General features: G+C 38.0%; 1 protein-coding gene across 4 annotated transcripts in view; it reads right to left on the reverse strand.

Annotated features, from left to right (window-relative positions):
- The window catches only part of FGD4 (FYVE, RhoGEF and PH domain containing 4), a 234,412-nt gene that overhangs the window by 60,352 nt on the left and 154,396 nt on the right, over positions 1 to 19,664 (reverse strand). For all 4 annotated transcript variants that reach the window (XM_065939562.1, XM_065939578.1, XM_065939570.1 and 1 more), the window contains exons 3-4: positions 13,843 to 14,023; positions 7,110 to 7,617 (exon numbers count right to left, since the gene is read on the reverse strand). In XM_065939562.1, the coding sequence (XP_065795634.1) occupies positions 7,110 to 7,617; positions 13,843 to 14,023 (689 nt within the window). The remainder of the gene's footprint in view (positions 1 to 7,109; positions 7,618 to 13,842; positions 14,024 to 19,664) is intronic.

Consider the following 19,664-nt stretch of genomic DNA (forward strand, 5'->3'; position numbering starts at 1 on the left):
CAACTGCTAGTTTGAATTTACTGCAGTGCCTTGCACATGGGTTATGTGCAATATAGATTCACTGTATTTAATCTGAATACCCAGATTTACTGAGCTACTTAGCTATAATGTCCCAGTAAAGGCCTAGGTCTCCAGGTTAACTCCTAATTCCACATTTAAATGATGACAGTCCTTGCAAGTTCACCAGTTCCAGCCCCTCATCCTCTGCCCTCTGAAGCCCAGCGATTCTCATAATAGAATCCTTCTTTCTCCTCTTGGAAAAATCACTATGTCCCCCTTTTGATTATGCTTGTACTCTTCAGGGCTCAGTGCCTGGCCTTCTTCTGGTTCCTACACATTCTATTTTGGCAATATTAATCACTTGCTTACAAACATCCTCTTACATTACTACCCTCTTTCCTGAGCTCCAGATCTTTATTTCACTTGCCTAATATCTTCCAATGGATGTCTTGTAGGTGGCACAAGCTGAGTAGTATAAAAGAAGTCTAATTAACAGTTCCACTCCCTCCCCTCATTCCAAACACAATCACTTTCCTTCTTGTCTGTCATCTCAACCAGGTTAGGAAACCAGGACCTGTAGAATTTAGTACTAACATGCCCTAAGGTTACACAGCTGGGAAGTAATGGGGCTGGGATCTGAACTCATCTCTTTTAATTCTAAAGCTTTAGAATCCTAAAGCTTTAATTCTACAGCTTTCATCCCTAACCAATAATCCATATGTCTCCAGAATATTCCATTTTTGTTTTAGATATCTTTACCTGGACTTTGCAATGTGTTGTGTTAGTTGCTCAGTGGTGTCCAACTCTTTGGGACCCAGGGACTGTAGCCCAGCATGTTCCTCTATCCACGGGATTCACCATGCAAGAATACTGGAGTAGGCTGCCATTTCCTTCTCCAGGACATTGCAAAAGTCCTTTAAATTCATTATGTCTATAAAGTCAATTAATTTTATTGCCCCCAAATATGTTGTTCTTTCTATTCCTTTATAGTTCAGTAAATGGTACACCATCTCATCTGCCACTTCATTGGATGAAGCTACAGGGAATGAACATGACTCATTCCCTATATCCAGTCATGCAGTTCTCAAAAATTTCTCTTCCTTGTCCCTAACCCTCTGCTTCATCCAGGACCTTTTCCTTTCACACCTGGAATACAACAGTTGCTTACTAACCATGTACCCTGCTCCATCTGTTTTTCCTTTCATCTGAGTCATTTTTCTAAAACCCACAGATGTACAATCATGTCACTTCCATGCTTTAATTAAATGCCTCTTAGACCAGCTAGTATTAGGCTTATGGAAAGCCTGAAATAACATGGGAAAATACCTATTCTACAAAACAGGATGCAGGATGACCATATATTATGCTATTGGAATTTTTTTTTTTTCAAATCAGCTGAGAAAAATACGCTAGATATCAAAGCACTTCAATAAATGCAAATAAGTTAGATATCAAAACACGTTTCTCTAGGTGGTAGAACTATGAGTGATTTTGTATTCCTCTCTCTTTTTTTTTCCTTTAGCCATGGACTTTATTGTTTGAATATTAACAACTATTATTCTATACGCACATTTTAATTTCTTACAAAACTCTACATTCCACATTGCTAGGTCTCTTCATTCTCCATTTTATTCCACATTTTCATGAAAAGGTATTTCCCTGAATCATAATCTGCCTGATTGTGGGTTTGTTGTTATGGTGGTTGTGGTGTAGTTGCTAAGTTGTAACCCCATGGATCATAGACCCCCAGGCCCTTTTGTCCATGGGGTTCTCTAGGCAAGAATGCTGGAGTGGGTTGCCATTTCCTTCTCCAGGGAATTTTGTATTCTCAATGCTTTACTGCATTTTCTTGATTTTCTATGAGGATTATTAATTTTCATTCAGACTTTAAAAAAATCTTCAAAAAAAAAAAATCTCCAGTGCTTTCGGGGGAAAAAATACAACGTAGGCACACAAACCCACTGCAATTTATCCTTAGCTTATATTTTCTTGTTAAGTCTATCCTTCTACCTCAACACTTGTTTCACCAGCCCTTCTGGCCTCTATTATGAGGCCAGAAAAATACCTAGACATGGCAACTACCCTCCTGTTTCTACTCTCAGCCCTGTGCTCAGCCTAGATGCACTCCTCTTCCCTACCCCCCTGTTCCCTTCTATTTTGGACCGCCAGCACCTCCCACTGCTCCTTCAAGTCCAATCATGCTAGCAGCCTTCCCCTTACCAGCTATCCTCCAGGCACGGCTGTTTTCTCATATTGTTTCCTAAGCCCTTATTGTACCACATCGTGGTGATTGACTCATGTCTCTCTCCCCTCAGCAGACTGAGACTTTGTGGAAAGGGCCTGCCTTATTCATTTCTGTCTCCAGGACCTAGAAAAGTAAGTCCTGCATACTGAATTTTTAAAGTGAACGATAGTAGACATTTTTTTTTTCCAGGTTTAGGCTCTCTGAAGTTCACTTTTTCTCATTTCTTTCTTAGAACTTTCCAACATACTGTTTAGTCACCACAATGTAAACAAGTTTTTATGAACTATCCACATCGTTAGTGGGGAAACTTGTCCATTATCCTACGTGCCATTTTTAAATGCCTACGACTTTAGTTGGAACCTTCATTATAATACTAGCAACAATGAAATATTGATTAGTAAAGCTGGATAATTTGTGCTGCCTTTCACTTTCTTGGAATTAAAAGCTGATTGGGCAAGAGAAGAAATATAGGAATAATTTTCTACTTGTTTTCAAATCTAACAAGACCACAAAAGCTGTCTCTTTATATTTCAAGATGTGAACCAAAAGAAATTTAAAGTTTTATTGGGGAATGGGGATAAATTGGGAGACTGGGGTTGACATATATACACTACTATATATAAAATAGATAACTAATATAAACCTACAGTACGGCATGGGGAACTCTACTCAATACTTCGTAATGACCTAAATATGGGAACAGAACCTAAAGAAGAATAGATATATGGATATGTATAATTGATTCACTTTGGGGTACAGCAGAAACCAACACAACACTGTAAATCAATTATACTCTAATAAAAATTAATTTAAAATAAAAATAAAGCTTGATTATAAAAGAACTTGTAGTCCATAAGAAATGGATAACCTATGTAAGCATTATGTTTTAACTCTCAGAAAACTCTGATAACTCATATTACACTCTATAAATTAATCAACAATTTTAAGAATTACAATTAAACTTAGAAGAAACTGAAGGAAAAATAGGAAAAGGGAATTAACTTGGATTACACCACTGGGTTTCTGTTTGCAATTTACTTCTGAATGTGATTCTCTATCATATTTCCTCCCCCAGGAGATAATTATCTTAATTTTTCAGTATGTTCAAAAGTTATAAATCCTAAAGGTTTATAAAAAAAGTAGTAAAATGGCAATTAAAAAACAGGAAATAAGCAGGAAATAAATATGTAAGTTTTTAAAAAATTCGTGTTTATATAAATCTCCACATTCTGGATACCATCTTCATCTACTCATCCACTTCATTACATGATTTCTTTCATCTTTGGTGGAAGAAGAGACTAATATTAAATCTATTATTTATATGAACGTTAATCTTAAAAAGTAAACATCTTTACACTTATATTTGGCTTGCTGTATGAAATACTGTCACCCTGCTTATTTCACTTACATGCAGAGTACATCCCACAAAATGCTGGGTGGCAGGAAGTACAAGTTGGAATCAAGATTGCTGGGAGAAACATCAATCACGTCAGATACGCAGATGACACCACCCTTATGGGAGAAAGTGAAGAAGAACTAAAGATCCTCTTGATGAAAGTGAAAGAGGAGAGTGAAAAAAGCTGGCTTCAAACTCAATATTCAAAAAAGAAAGATCATGGCATCTGGTCCCATCACTTCATGGCAAACAGATGGGGAAATAATGGAAACAGTGACAGACTTTATTTTCTTGGGCTCCAAAATCACTGCAGGTGGTGACTGCAGCCATAAAATTAAAAGACGCTTGCTCCTGGGAAGAAACACTATGACTAACCTAGACAGCATTTTGAAAAGCAGAGACATTACTTTACCAACAAAGGTCCATCTAATCAAAGCTATGGTTTTTCCATAGCTTTGTCACGTATGGATGTGAGAGCTGGACTGTAAAGAAAAATGAGCACAGAAGAATTGATACTTTTGAACTGTGGTGTTGGAGAAGACTCTTGAGAGTCCCTTGGACTGCAAGGAGATCCACCCAGGCCATCCAAAAGGAAATCAGTCCTGAATACTCATTGGAAGGACTGATGGTGAAGCTGAAACTCCAATACTTTGGCCATCTGATGCAAAGAACTGACTCATTGGAAAAGACCCTGATGCTGGGAAAGGTTGAAGGCAGGAGAAGGAGACGACAGAGGATGAGATGGTTGGATGGCATCACTGACTTGATGGACATGAGTTTGAGCAAGCTCCGGGAGCTGGTGATGGACAGGGAAGCCTGGCGTGCTGCAGTCCATGGGGTTGTAGAGTCAGATATGACTGAAACAACTTATTAGCATCAGGAACGAACACAACCTTGTAAAGCAACTATGTGCTTAGTTGCTCAGTCATGTCTGACTCTTTATGACCCCATGGGCTGTAGTCTGACAGTCTCCTCTGTCCATGGGGATTCTCCAGGCAAGAATACTGGAGTGGCTTGCCATGCCCTTCTCCAGGAAAGCAACAATACTTCAATTAAAAAAAAACACAACATTTCCTGGTTCCAATTGTTTGGTCCACAATATACTACTAACCAAAAAATTTTTTAATTTATTTTAAAAATTGTAGTAAAATATGAGAGCCCCTTGGACTGCAAGGAGATCCAACCAGTCCATCCTAAAGGTGATCAGTCCTGGGTGTTCAATGGAAGGACTGATGCTGAAGCTGAAACTCCAATACTTTGGCCACCTCGTGTGAAGAGCTGACTCACTGGAAAAGACCCTGATGCTGGGAGGGATTGGGGGCAGGAGAAGGGGACGACAGAGGATGAGATGGCTGGATGACATCACCGACTCGATGGACATGAATTTGAGTAAACTCCAGGAGTTGGTGATGGACAGGGAGGCCTGGCGTACTGCGATTCATGGGGTCGCAAAGAGTGGGACACGACTGAGCAACTGAACTGAAATGAACTGAACACTTAACATAAAATGTATCCTCCTAACACTGCTAACATTTATCTTTGCATTTTGGAATAAGGAAAGGCAATGTAACAAGCATTAGAGCAATAAAGGAGAGCACATCATCACCATGTAGAAATTAAATCCTATAGTCCTTTTTAGATGGGGGACTCATGTAGTGTTTGAATCAATAGCCCTGAAGAGAAAATTTAATTTTTCTTCCTTCATATAGCATGTGCCAACTATTGCTTAAATGCCCACTAGGAAAAAGACCAGATGTACATGTTTCACTAATGTAATAGGAAGCCCAATTAAGTCTCTCCCAAACCATGCAAGACACATCTATGAAAATGTATACACAATAATACACGACAGGGGGGAAAAAAGTAGTACCCAGCAACCACAGACATCATCACCAATTAAAATATTTTCCTTAATAAAAACAGTTCTTGCTGTTTTACTGATACTTGCTGGTGGCATCATCCCAACTGTAAAATGACAGATAGTAGTCTTGAGTTCTTTGGTTCTAAAATTCTCTTCTGTTCAAAGTAATTTAAGCACAGAGACACTAAAATCTACTACTATACTGAGATGTAAAGAGATTCACTTTGTATGGTCCTGTTTATTTAATGTTTCAGATATTGTTGCCAAGGATGACTCACTTTCTCCCACCCACTTCCCCATTTAAACTTTCTTTGCTTCAGAGTCAGCATTTAAAATTAAACCTCTGGCACTTTGCCCATATGTGATATTTTTCAGGGTCACTGTGAATTGAACTATAAGACAGATTTCACTGTAAAGTTCTGAACACATCAATCAATCATTTTTACTCTAATATTTTAGTATCAGCTTTTTTGAATTTTTGCCTATGGTAGTGCCACTTAAGACACAGTATCATAAAAAAAAAATTCTAAACAGATTTAGGACTTGGATTTGTTATTTACAAATTTTCCTATAATTGTCCAATTTTCAATTCTCAACTCTCCTACCTGGATTATTATTTATAATCAAAAAGAGAGACTAAACAATGGAAACCTTTTTTCCTTGTCTTCAGAATTATAAACAACTCACCACTCCAGGGAACTCTATAATAATGCTTATATTGCATCTCTGATCCAAGAAATTCCAAATGGAATTGAAATTTCAAATTCTAAATTTTCAATGTGTAAAAGTCACACTTATTGATCTTCCCAAAGCACTAAATTGGCACAAATAAAGAATACAAATGCAGTGGTCTTGTTAGTGAAGTGGTATAAAAGTTTCTGCTGTAGTACAGGTAGGTTATGAATATTATTTCATCAGCAAATCAGCCCTTTATTAGCTTAGAAATGCCATTCAGGTGGCTTGTCAAACTGCTGCTCTGTTCAGAAAGAAAATGAACTTCTAGTTTGATACAGTCTCACCTCTCATTAGCCCATCACTCATGATTGCTGCATTCCCTGACATTTACTGCAATTAGGCATTTATGCTTGGGACTTCTTGAGTCAGGACACAATATTGGCCTGAGTGTCAAAGCACAAGGTGTCTGGGCTTTTACTGTGAGTCTGGAACATCATTTAAGCTTCCCGGGACTATTTTTTCTTCTATAAATGAACTACTGAACTAAGATGATTTTCAGGATTAAATAATTTCCTGTTACTCAGACCATAAATATTAGGGATGCAGCCCTATGTTTATTATTAGGGATGCCCATATGTTGATGGGGAGCAATTTTTGATGTAAATATAAACACTATGTTTGTGATTTTCCTATATCAAAGTCTTCACACTATTCTGAATCTTGAAATCATAATAGAGAGATCAACAGAAATTATATAGAAGAAAAAGTGAAGTGTCTCCTCACAGAGTAGGGAAAACATGCATCAGCAGCTAGAGTTTGAAAACTGCTGAACTGGTGGTGAGGGTGATCAGACTTCTTCAACACATAAGTGCTATAAGATAGAGTTCCAAGCGTAGTGGAATAGTTAGTGCTTCCTCCTACTTATGCTTTACCTTCATCTCATGGTGCTGGTCCAGCTGTTCCAGTTCTAGGGGGCTTTCTTCACTTTCCCTCTCTTGTACCTTGGCTTCTGTGTCTGTCCTTTCTTCTTCCAGGGGGAGCACAGGGCTGGCATGTAAAGTCCTGCAGCTACTGTCAGAAGGCTCTTCATGACAGTTATTTGTTGTGGGTGATGCCGGGCCTGTGGCTGTTTCTTGCTTTTCTCCATTCATTAAGTTTGTATCGGGCAAGGGTTCAGAAGTTTGAATAGGAGTATCTGGGCTAAGAGCGGCCGCTCTGTCCTCCTCACATTCCGCCTGGTTTTGTGCTGCTACCATACCATTTGCCACACAAGTCTGTTCACCCTGAGATTGATCTGTACCATTTCCCTGCTTCTGTGGTGAGTGCTGGGAGAGGAGTTTCTGCTGAGATGTGGCTGTCAATCCATGCCTTCCTGGGGTTCTAGGAGCATTTGGGTTCACAGCAGAATCTTTTTTCAAATCGCTGTAATTTGATAAAGCACTAAAAGATAAAACACAAAGGAAGTATGAAAATGCTGGCATGGACAAGTTCTAGAATAAAAACAAATTTATTCCATTTGTTTAGGGATATTTAGTGAAGATATCCGTCCCCCTTGGTTTTAGAAACTTAGATAAAGACTAGTAGAGTAGCTCTCAGTTGTTCAGGATGTTATCTACACTCAAACATTTAAATAAAGACGATAAGTCTGAGCTTTACCTATAGGTTTGGAAGGAAACATTTCCTTGGGTTGTTTATTAACATAGTTAATTAGTAAAGACTTAGAGGTGAGGAATATATTTAATAAGGCCACCTTATCCCAAGATTTTTACTTTCTTAACATTTTATAGACAAGTATAGTCAGCCCTCAATTTATGAACAGGTTAGAAACCAAAGATTATCTGTCTCTGGAAAGCAGACACATTTCTCAAAAACCTTACTGCATGTGTTGCCACAGCATCCTAACTGGTCTTTCTGCTTCCACAGAGATCCCCTCCAGCCCCAGGTAGGCCACAGAGCTCAAACTCTGGGTGAGGGCTTCCCCGAACACTTGAAGGTAAATCTGGCATCTTAATCATGACCTACAAGATTCTCTATACTCTAGCCCCTACTAGCTCTGGCCTCATTAAATTCTGTTCTCGCCTCACTCACTGTGTTCTTGTCATATTAGTCACTTTGCTGTTCCCATACCCAATAAGCAAATGTGCATATCTAAGCTGGAATTCTCTCTGCCCAGGACAGTCTTCCCCAAGTCAGTAGTGTGGTTTACTTCTTCCCATCATTCATGTTTCTGCTCAAATGTCGCCTCAAAGAGGCTTAAGTTTAACTGCCAGTATACAGAAATGCTTCTGTGGAAATACTAATATAGTACTTTTTTTTTTTTAAGGTTATTAAAGTACTCTTTAATACATATCTGACAACATATCTTTGTGAGGGTGGATTTTTCTTCCTATATGTCAATGAAAACAAATATTCCAACAGACTGAATACAGAAGCAGATATGAGAATCTACCTGTCTTCCCTTAAGCCATGCATTGAAGAGATTTACAATAAACAATGTGACAATGCCAATAATCATTTTTGTTTTGGAAAATATAATTATTTCATTAAGATCGCTATTTTAAGTCAGGGGCAAATTGCTACAACACTGTTAACACTAACCTCCAAATACAAATTGGATACACAATAAGCAATCTCTAACACTTGCTCTATACCATGTCTTCCTTCAAAAGTTACACAAGATTTTTGATATGTTGCTTGATTCTGGACAAGATGCCTAGGTTTGTCTGAATTTGGTAGTTTCCAGCTGCTTTTTCAAATTGGTAAGAATATGTCATTGGTCATTATCATTAAGTGGAAAGAGACCTCTCTCCAATGTGGCTATGTTAGACAGAATAATGGCCCACTTAACATGTCCATGTCCTAATCCCAGAACCTGTGAACTTGACATGGCAAAGGGGATTTGGAAAAGTAATTCAGGTTACAGATCTTGAAATGGGGAGATTATTCAGGGTTATTTGGGTGGCCCCAATCAAACCACGTGAGTTCCTAAGAGCTGAGGATTTTCCTTGCTATGGCTAGAGAGATGCAATGACAGAATAAAGGTTATAGAGATATGGTTTAAGAAGGACCTGACTTGCCATGGTTGGCACTGAAGATGGAGGGAAGAGACCATGCTATAAAAGGCAGGTTCTAGAAGCTAGAAAAGGCAAGAAAGTGGATTCTTCCCTAGAACCTGCAGAAACAACTAGAGTCCTGCTGACACCTTGATTTTAGTCCAGTGAGACACTTGTGTCAGATTTCTGACAAACAGAAGAAAAAGATAATAAATTTGTCTTGTTCTATGCTTATTTAATGTATGGTAATGTGTTACAGGAGCAACAGAAAACTAATACAGTGGTAATGCCACTTCTCATCCACAATTGGTTAAGAGAGATTTAGCATAAAGTTAATAGAAAGTTTCAGCTTCAAGTACATTTGCCTGCATAAGACATTAAACCTAATTTTATATTGGTAATTTGTTCTTTCTGCTGCTGCTGCTGCTGCTGCTGCTAAGTCGCTTCAGTTGTGTCCGACCCTGTGCGATCCCATAGACAGCAGCCCACCAGGCTCCCCCGTCCCTGGGATTCTCCAGGCAAGAACACTGGAGTGGGTTGCCATTTCCTTCTCCAATGCATGAAAGTGAAAAGTGAAAGTGAAGTCGCTTTGTCCTGTCCGACTCTTAGCGACCCCATGGGCTGCAGCCTACCAGGCTCCTCCGTCCATGGGAGTTTCCAGGCAAGAGTACTGGAGTGGGGTGCCATTACCTTCTCCTAATATAGTACTTTAATCTAGGATTCCAGGAAGGAAAAATATAAAACTCTGGACTTCAGTCTTGAAGAGATTCTTATGACCTAATGAGAAAAAATTAAAATACACCAAAACTCTGTGACAGTACAAAATGTACCCATCTTGTTCTCTGCTTTATTCCCACCTCTTAGCACAGCACTTGGTATGTGACAGTGCTCAATAAAAAGTGGAGGAACAATAGAATAACTAATTGTGATGATGATCATAACAGCAATAATAATAACAATTCAATAATACCAACTAACATTTATTAAGTGCCAGAACAATTCAATAATACCAACTAACATTTATTAAGTGCCAGAAACTACATTAAGCCCTTTACATAGATTATCTTGTTCTATATCATAAATAATTCCAAAGAAGGGACCCCACAATACAGGCTTAAGAAACCTAGATAACATGGCTAATGTAATGTGGCTAATAAATGGTAAGAAAGCAGTCAGAGAAGACAAAAAACACAGTGAAGTTTATTATCACAAGAAGGGAAGGAAAAATTTGGTAGGGGAAAATGCCTTATAAAAGTCAGAGGTTATCCACAGACTTAGAAAACAAACCTATGGTTGCTGGGGGGAAGGGATAGTTAGGGACTTTGGGAAGGTCATGTACACACTGCTATATTTAAAATGGATAACCAACAAAGACGTATAGTACAGCACATGAAACTCTGCTCAATGTTATGTACCAGCCTAGATGGGAGTAGGGTTTGGGGGAGAGTGGATACATGTATATATATGGCTGAGGTACTTTGCTGTTCATATGAAACTATCACAACATTGCTCATCAGCTATACCACAACATGAAATATTTTTGGTGTTTAAAAAAAAAAAGTTGGAGGTTGCTAGTGTAAGTAAATGTGACACCCTCCACCATTGATGTCTGCCTTCTAGGAGTGTATTCCTTAGGCCTAATTGAAAATGCTGGTTTAAAACTAAACATTCAAAAACCTGAGATCACGTGATCCGGTCCCATCACTTCATGGCAAAAAGATGGGGAAACAATGGAAACTGAGAGACTTTATTTTCCTGGGCTCCAAAATCACTGCAAATGGTGACTGCAGTCATGAAATCAAAAGATGCTTGCTCCTTGGAAGAAAAGCTATGACAAACCTAGACAGCGTGTTAAAAAGCAGAGACATTACTTTGTCAACAAAGGTCCGTACAGTCGAAGCTATGATTTTTCCAATAGTCATGTACAGATATGAGAGTTGGACCATAAAAAAGGCTGAGTGCAAAAGGATTGATGCTTTTGAACTGTGGTGTTGGAGAAGACTCTTGAGAGTCCCTTGGACTGCAAGGAGATCAAACCAGTCAACCCTAAAGGAAATCAGTCCTGAATATTTGTTGGAAGTACTGATGCTGAAGCTACAATACTTTGGTCACCTGATGCGAAGAGCCGACTCATTAGAATAGGCCTTGACACTGGGAAGGATTGAAGGCAGGAGGAGAAGGGAACGACAGAGGACGAGATGGTGGGATGGCATCACCAACTCAATGGACATGAGTTTGAACAAGCTCCGGGAGCTGGTGACAGACAGGGAAGCCTGGCGTGCTGCAGTCCATGGGGTCACAAAGAGTCAGAGACACAACTGATCAACAACAAATTTCTCCAAAAGCCCTTCAAGATATGAATCAAACTGTCCTTTACCTGAACACATTAGTGTCCAGCAACACAGTGGAAAGATCCTCAGAAGATCCTCTGAACCAAACTCTGGACTTAACTTAGGATTTTTGGAAAGGACTGCTGTGAACAAGAAGCAAGAACCTCCTGTAATAAGTGACATCCAGAGGGTATGCATGGGAGAATCAGGTAGGATAAGGTGGCGAGGGAAGCCACACTACAGGTACATGAACCTCACTCAACAAGAAATAAAAACTTCCCGTTCAAGTCCTATAGACACAACGCAACAGAAATCCATTCAGATACTTTCCAGGGCCTGTTTCTATGGGTAATACTTCATTAAAAACATATAATTTTTTTTGTACTGGCAGTGGATTTCTGCCACAAGTACATCCCTTTACCAGATTGGTCCAAATGCTCACATTACAGCCTACCTGCTCTTAGAACAATTTTGCTTAAAATGTCATACATTATAGCACATCTTTCCTTAGAGCCAATCTTCAAGCTTTTCATCAAAAAAAGGCTTTGAATCTATTAACTGTAAAAGAAAACTGACTTGGAAGAATATATTGAAAAAATAACTGATATGGAAAAACTGTACTTTTTGTGTATGGAGAGAAATAACACTGGATTACCAAAATAGTGAGGAGTATTGACCCATTTGGGGCTTCCCAAAGTTATACCCAAATCTGAGGATACAGGCTCTAGCATGTAATATGAATTGGGGTCAGGGCCCATCCCCCCTCCTTTTATTATTAAATCACTGGACATGGACCTGGGAATCTGCAAACATGAGGCACATCACTTTGTGCTATAGAATCAACTTGCCATAGAAAACAATCTTTTCTAGTAAAGATTACTATAATTTAAGATAGCAAAGGTATTAAAAATCCTACTTCAGAGAGTGAAATGTTGAAATTTAAATATTATGACAAGTTTCCATAATTGATCAAGAGTGAAAAAATGAAGACAGGCTTCTGAACTACTTTTCTCCAGAATTTGTTATTAAATATAGTCTCACAAATGAGGGACATTACAGTTTTGCATTTGGTCACAATTTCTAGAAGATGTTGAAAGTATTTCCAAGCTATGATTCACTGCATAAATAAAAATATGTCCTGCAAATAAAAAATGAAATCACCTAATGGATAACCGTTCCCAAATATTACACTAGAATAAATGGAAATATTTGGCTTCATGAATGAAAGTGAAGTTAAATATATTGTTTAATTATATATAGAGTTTTGGTGACATACAATAAAATCCTTCTGATAAATTAAAAACAAAATTCTATTTAAGTCAGTGATGGGAATTCTAAGAAAAAACAACTGAGGATCATATAAGTAGAAAAGTAACTTATGTGAGTTTATTCTCATCTTTTCAACATTTACATTTCAGCTACTTTTTTTAAACAGAGCTAAAGAATAAAAAATTATATCTAATAAATAGAAACAGAGATTTAACATAAATTTTGCTACTGCCAGTATGTCTTCACAAACCTAGAACAGTATAGGTGTATGGGGCGAGGGAAAACAGACTGAATGGATACAGATCTATATGAAATAAAATGGAAAGAAAAGATGGAACAGGCCCACAGAAGTTCATTCAAGCATATGAAATGAGAAACAGACAGCTATAACTTCCTGCCCTTCCAACCCAGATATCCAGTGACCAATGGAATGACCACCCACAAGAAGCAACAACGCATGGAGTGACGCACACAGACAGAGGAAGCAAGGTGTGCGCAGTGCTGAGTGATGAGAAGGCTGGGGCAGAGGGCCCTGCACGCAAACAAACATGATAAGTGACAATTCACATAGGGAAGACTGTTGTTCAGTCGTTAAGTTGCGTTCGACTCTTTGCAAACACATGGATTACAGCATGCCAGGCTCCTCTGTCCCCTTCATGGATCACAGCTTTGTTATGGCTAAGGGGCTTGTGTAACTCAATGAAGCTATGAGCCATGCCATACAGGGCGACCCAAGACAGACAGGTCATAGTGAAGAATTCTGACAATTTACATTGGAGAAGGAAATGGAAACCACTTCAGTATTCTTGTCTGGAAAACCCCATGGACAGTATGAAAAGACAAAAAGGGTAAGATCAGCATTTTAAAAATCCACTCTTTCTAAAGGCCTACCACACCTAATGCAATAAAAAACTGTATTTTTTATTTTTAAATCTACATCTCTATCATACATTTTTTTCAAAAATCAGCTTTAGTCTCCCCTCAGCCTTCTCCCATTTTAAGTTAGCTCTTACCTGCCTCCTTCAAAGCGACTGATGAGATCTGATACCTTACTGGGCTTTTCCTTTGAGACACAAGCAGAGGCAGGTTTAACTTCCTCCATCCTTGGTTTTGCACTAGATAAAGCTTTATGCCTAGGAGTTTGGTGAATATTGGTTGAAGGTAAATTCTGCAGGTGTAGTGGCTTTGGAGGCACTGTAGAAAAAGAATTCATAGAATTCAGTATTTCACTGATATTTGTTCCTAAGCAAAAAATCCTAGTTCTTGCTGAAAAAATCTTTACCATTACCAAATTTTTTAAAGAGATCCGTCAAATTTGGGCTGAACCTTAACCAAGAGACCTTTATCTACCTTGGACACTTGTTCTGTGCCCTGCAGAAGTCCAATATCCAAGATTCAAGAGGTTCTTTTAATTTTAAGTGATTTTAAAATATGGCTTTAGTAAACATCTATGGATCTGCATATGACTAAGGCATTCCAAACTCTACTAGAGATGACATAGAAATTTTTTATCTAAACAGAGAAAGGAAAATACTAAATTTAAAACTAATTCCTAGAGATACATCGCTTGCTATAAAAGAGATTTTCTAATAATGAGTGATAAAAGATATACTAAAATTCAGAGGTAGTAGGTGAGACATAAAGCCAACAAAAAAGCCAACAAATGACATTAATATAATGTTGCATTACTTAAGCATCTTCTCAGTTAACAAACGCACTGTATCTCATTTGATCTTAGATGAATTTTTTTCTTTACAGACCTCTGAGATAGATCATTATTTGCCTCCTATGTCTATGAAGACTAGAACTTAAGTGATTACTGGCCTGGGGTAACAAGGCTGATCAGATTTTATAACTGGTACCCAGACTCTAGCTTTTTCCATTACTAGCACTGCTTCTCATCATAAATCTGCAAAAGGTGGTTACAGAACTTAGACTGCTACATTAATAGTTGTCTAGCATTAATATACCACATATAATCTGCTTACTAATAAGTCTTCCACTCAATTAACAGAATATGAACAGACCATTTCCAAAACACTAAAATCTACAGGTTTTCTCAAATAGGTCAGAAATTCTTTATCTGAGAAAACATAATATGCCATAAATGCTTAATTATTACAAGAATTACTTCAATTTTGAAAACCAGTACAGTATCCTTTTTCTCTTTAATTAACATTTTGGATAAAATAATATACAATTATACATGTTTCAATAAATCAAACAGAATCATCTCCTTTTTTTTTTTTTAATCCTTTTCCTAACTTCCTGAAAATGGGGTGAGAATCATGTCTTCTACTAACTATATGACCCTTTTCCTGGAGCTGGTTACCCTGGTTTTCAGTAATCTTATCTCTTTTATAAACTCAGCAAGCTGACAGTTGTCTGATGCTTACTGGCCTAGATTTCATCATTTCTGTTTCAGTAATCAATTCTTACAGAGAGGAGGGAAAACATATATATAACACAATGAGCTATAGGTATAACAATCTACCTCTTTCTCCATCAACACAAACAAGAAAAAAATTCCAATGAAAAAAATGACACGCTTCTTTTTATGAAAATGATACCATTTTCTAAGATATAATAATATTTGGGGGTGGAAAGAATAGTATAGTAACCATTGAGAAGGAAGGGGCTTAAACAAGTGTGATATTTGTTCATTTCAAGGAAAATTTTTCTGTGTAGAACAAATATATACCAAAATAGTAAACCAGGACAATATTCCACCTCCCCACCAAATAGTTTTAACATTAGTAATAATTTCAGTATTCCTAAATAGAATATGCAAAGGAGGAAGTGAATGTGTTCTTTATCATTCTGCGTCTAAAGAATTAAAAAATAACTCTTTCATCTATGGTTTACTCGGTGAACATACCTTCTTTGATACTTGTTGTTCAGTTGCTAACTCGTGTCTGACTCTTTGTGATCCCATGAACGGCAGTATGCCAGGCTTCCCTGTCTTTCACTATCTCCCAGAGCAAGCTCAAACTCATGTCCATTGAGTCGGTGATGACATCCAATCATCTCAACCTCTGCCGCCTACTTCTCTTGTCCTCAATCTTTCCCAGCATCAGGGTGTCTTCCAATGAGTCAGCTCTTCACATCAGGTGGCCAAAATATTAGAGCTTCAGCATCAGTCTTTTCAATGAATATTCAAGGTTGAATTACTTTAGGGTTGACTGGTTTGATCTCCTTTCTCTCCAAGGGACTCTCAAGAGTCTTCTCCAGCACCACAATTCGAATGCATCAACTCTTCAGGGCTCAGCCTTCTTCATGGTCCATTTCTCAGATTCATAAGTGACTACTAGAAAAACCATAGCTTTGACTGTAGAGCGATGTCTCTGCTTTTCAACACACTGTCTAGGTTTGTCATAGCCTTTCTTCCAAGGAGCAAGCATCTTTTATTTTTGTGGCTGCAGTCACCATCTGCAGTGATTTTGGAGCCCAAGAAAAGAAAATCTGTCACTGTTTCCATGTTCCCCCCATCTATTTGTCATGAAGTGATGGAATCAGATGCGATGATCTTCGTTTTTTGAATGTTTAGTTTTAAGCCAGCTTTTTCACTTTCCTCTTTCAACTTCATCAAGAGGTGTTTAGTTCATCTTTACTTTCTGCCATCAGAGTGGTATCATCTTCATATCTGAGGTTATTGATATTTCTCTGGGAATCATGATCCCAACTTGTAAGTCTTCCGGCCCGGCTTTTTGGATGATGTACTCTGCATGTAAGTTAAATAAGCAGGGTAACAATACATAGCCTTGTCCTACTGTATATTTCCTGATTTTGAACCAGTCCATTTTTCCATGTCTGGTTCTAACTATTCCTTCTTGTCCTGTACACAGGTTTCTCAGGAGACAGCTAAGGTAGTCTGATATTTCTACCTCTTAAGGATTTTCCACAGTTCATTGTGATCTACACAGTCAAAAGCTTTAAGTAGTCAATAAAATAGTAGTAGATATTTTTTGGAATTCCTTTGCTTTTTCTATGATCCAACAGACATTGGCAATTTGATTTCTGGTTCCTCTGCCTTTTCTAAATCTAGCTTGTAAATCTGGATGTTGTTGGTTCATGTACTATTAAAGCCTAGCTTGAAGGATTTTGAGCATTATTTTGCTAGCATGTGAAATGAGCTCAATTGTATGCAAGTTTTATATAACTAACAACTCACATAATAGGTTAAGCAATGTTTGGAGAGATCAGTAGTCTAGTCAAGGACATGGCAATGACATGTTAACTTTGAGGTCTCTCACTGATGATAAGCAAAATGGGCTCTACTAGAGTTAATTGTACAGATACTAAGTAGAACAAAAAAATTTTAATTGTTAAAAATTTCCAAATATGCAAAATAATTAGAGAATGAAAAAGTATTTGCCACTCTCAACTGAAAGAAAAATATGCAACAGAAAAGTTGTGAGTTAAGTTTTATTCAGGGACCTTACTGAGGACTATAGCAGGGAGACAGCCTCTCAGATAGATCTGAAGAACTGCTCCAAAGAGTTAAGGAAGGGGCCAAGATAAATATGAGCTTTTTTGCTGGGAAAAACATGTAGTCAAGCACAAAAAGATTACTACTAATCGCAAAGAGTTGGACACAACTGAGTGACTGAACTGAACTGAACTGAATCACAAAGAATGAAAGATATCTTAAGGTAATGACTTTAATGCTTTTCTTTGTAGGGAAGATTCAAGGATCTGGAGTCACTGAAATTTTTCCTTAGATAGGTATCTTACTATCTAGGGGATGGCATATCCAAAGCAAAGAATGCTCCCTGTTTTTCTCTATCACAAATTTTCCTCTGGGAACACATTTAGTGGGATATTAGCTTGATCCTTGTAGAACTGGAATGGAAGGTAACATCTTTTTTTTCCTTTACACCAGTTTAAATTTGCAGATTACCAGTAGGTTTCTATTACTCTTATTTTACTTACTATGAAAAACAGCTGGCTATATATTAATGCATTATAAATTTGTAACATATGTTAAGAATGAAGCATTATACATAGAATGCTTTACTTTAGAAGCAGATGAAATGAATTACTCAATTGAGTAAATCAAATTATTTACTTAAATTATTGAAACAATAATGTGACTTTCAAAGATGAAAAATTTTTAAACATTAAGATTTAATGTTTGAGAAGGGACAGTATGTGGGCTTTATCAAAATAATTAACTATGGAGAATGCTGTGGATCAAAGTTCCTAAGGGAAAAAGTATGACTATCTTTAATTGCTAAGGAAATTCTTTGAATTATGTCTAGTATAGCAGAAAATAGGCCAATATTAGAAGTGGTGAACAAGAAAGACTTAGTAATTGGGGTTGCTCAGTAATTTGATTTACTAGTAGGACTGGTATGAAGAGAATAAACCATTGTTTCCCAAGGCCTTAGGGTATTTTCTGAGGCAAAACAATCTCTAACTATATTACAAGATAATCACTACTAATAAAAGCTGTAAATATCCTCTTCTTTAAAAACTACCATAATAAATTGCAGCCATGATATTATTAGCACTTCACATGACAAACAAATACGATTTAATTGGTGTGTGTGTGCACTCAGATGCGCCCAACTCATTGCTACCCTATAGACTGTAGCCTGCCAGGCTCCTCTGTCCATGGGATTTTCAGGCAAGAATACTGGAGTGGGTTGCCATTTCCTCCTCCAGGGGATTTCCAACCCAGGGATCTAACCTGTATCTCCTGCATCGGCAGGCAGATTCTTTACCACTGAGCCACCTGGGAAGTCCAAGATTTAATTATGAGCTATTTTTAGGATCTAGATCACAGTTTCTCACACTAATACTATTTCAGGTCAGATCATTCTTTGTTAGTGGGGGGTGGAAAAGGCTGACCTGTGCATTGTAGAATGTTGAGCAGCATCCCTAGCCTCTACGTACTAGATGCCAGTAGCAAATCCCAAATGTGGCAAGCAAAACAAAACGTCTCCAGATAATACCAGTGAGCGCTAGTGTGGGTGCCACAGGCCTGCAGAATTATCTCCAGTTGAGAACTACTGATCTTGAATAAGTCTTCAACTGAAGTAAAATTACATAATGGCTCTTGAAGCCTCAGCAGCAGCATCATGCATAATTTATAAAGAATTTGCCAGGAAGTGGGCATAAGGGTATCAGTGTGATAATCCCTCAGTCTGAGCGGGAAGTCCCCACTGGTATCACCTTCATTTCTCAACCAACGTCAGTCACCCAAATGTTCTTAAGGATTTGGAGAAACTAAAAGTGGCTTCTCTCTGCTAAAGGGTGGGAAATACTATCATTCAGTCAAGTCAATAAGTAGTGATCTATTTGGCAGCTGATCTGACAATATCAAGATATAGCCTCATTTCAGGACACTGGTCTCTATATACGGGCTTCCTAGGTGGCCCAGTGGTAAAAACTCTGCCACCAATGTAGGCGACTTGGGAGACACTGGGTCAATCTCTGGGTAGGGAAGACACCCTGAAGGAGGAAATGTTAAACGACTCCGGTATTCTTGCCTGGAAAATCCCATGGACAGAGAAGCCTGGTGGTTGCAGTCCATCGAGTCATAAAGAGTTGGTTCGGACATGACTGAGTGACATAGCACAACAGTCTCTACATGGAACACATTCTAAGTTTTAAACAGAGAACAGCAGAAACAAAGTAACATGGTGATAGAGCAAGATTCACTCAGTGAGGATTACTGAAGGCCTGCGACACTGTGTGTGAGATACAGGGAATACAAAGCAGAAAAAAAACAAACATGGACGAGCTAAAAAGTAGACCAGTCTGTAATGAATGAGAAAAACCAAAGAAGAGATGACTAAATGTGAGATTTAAGGGGTGATAGAGGAGCTAA

This window comes from Muntiacus reevesi, chromosome 1 (assembly GCF_963930625.1).
Source record: "Muntiacus reevesi chromosome 1, mMunRee1.1, whole genome shotgun sequence".
In the NCBI taxonomy this organism is placed as follows: domain Eukaryota; kingdom Metazoa; phylum Chordata; class Mammalia; order Artiodactyla; family Cervidae; genus Muntiacus; species Muntiacus reevesi.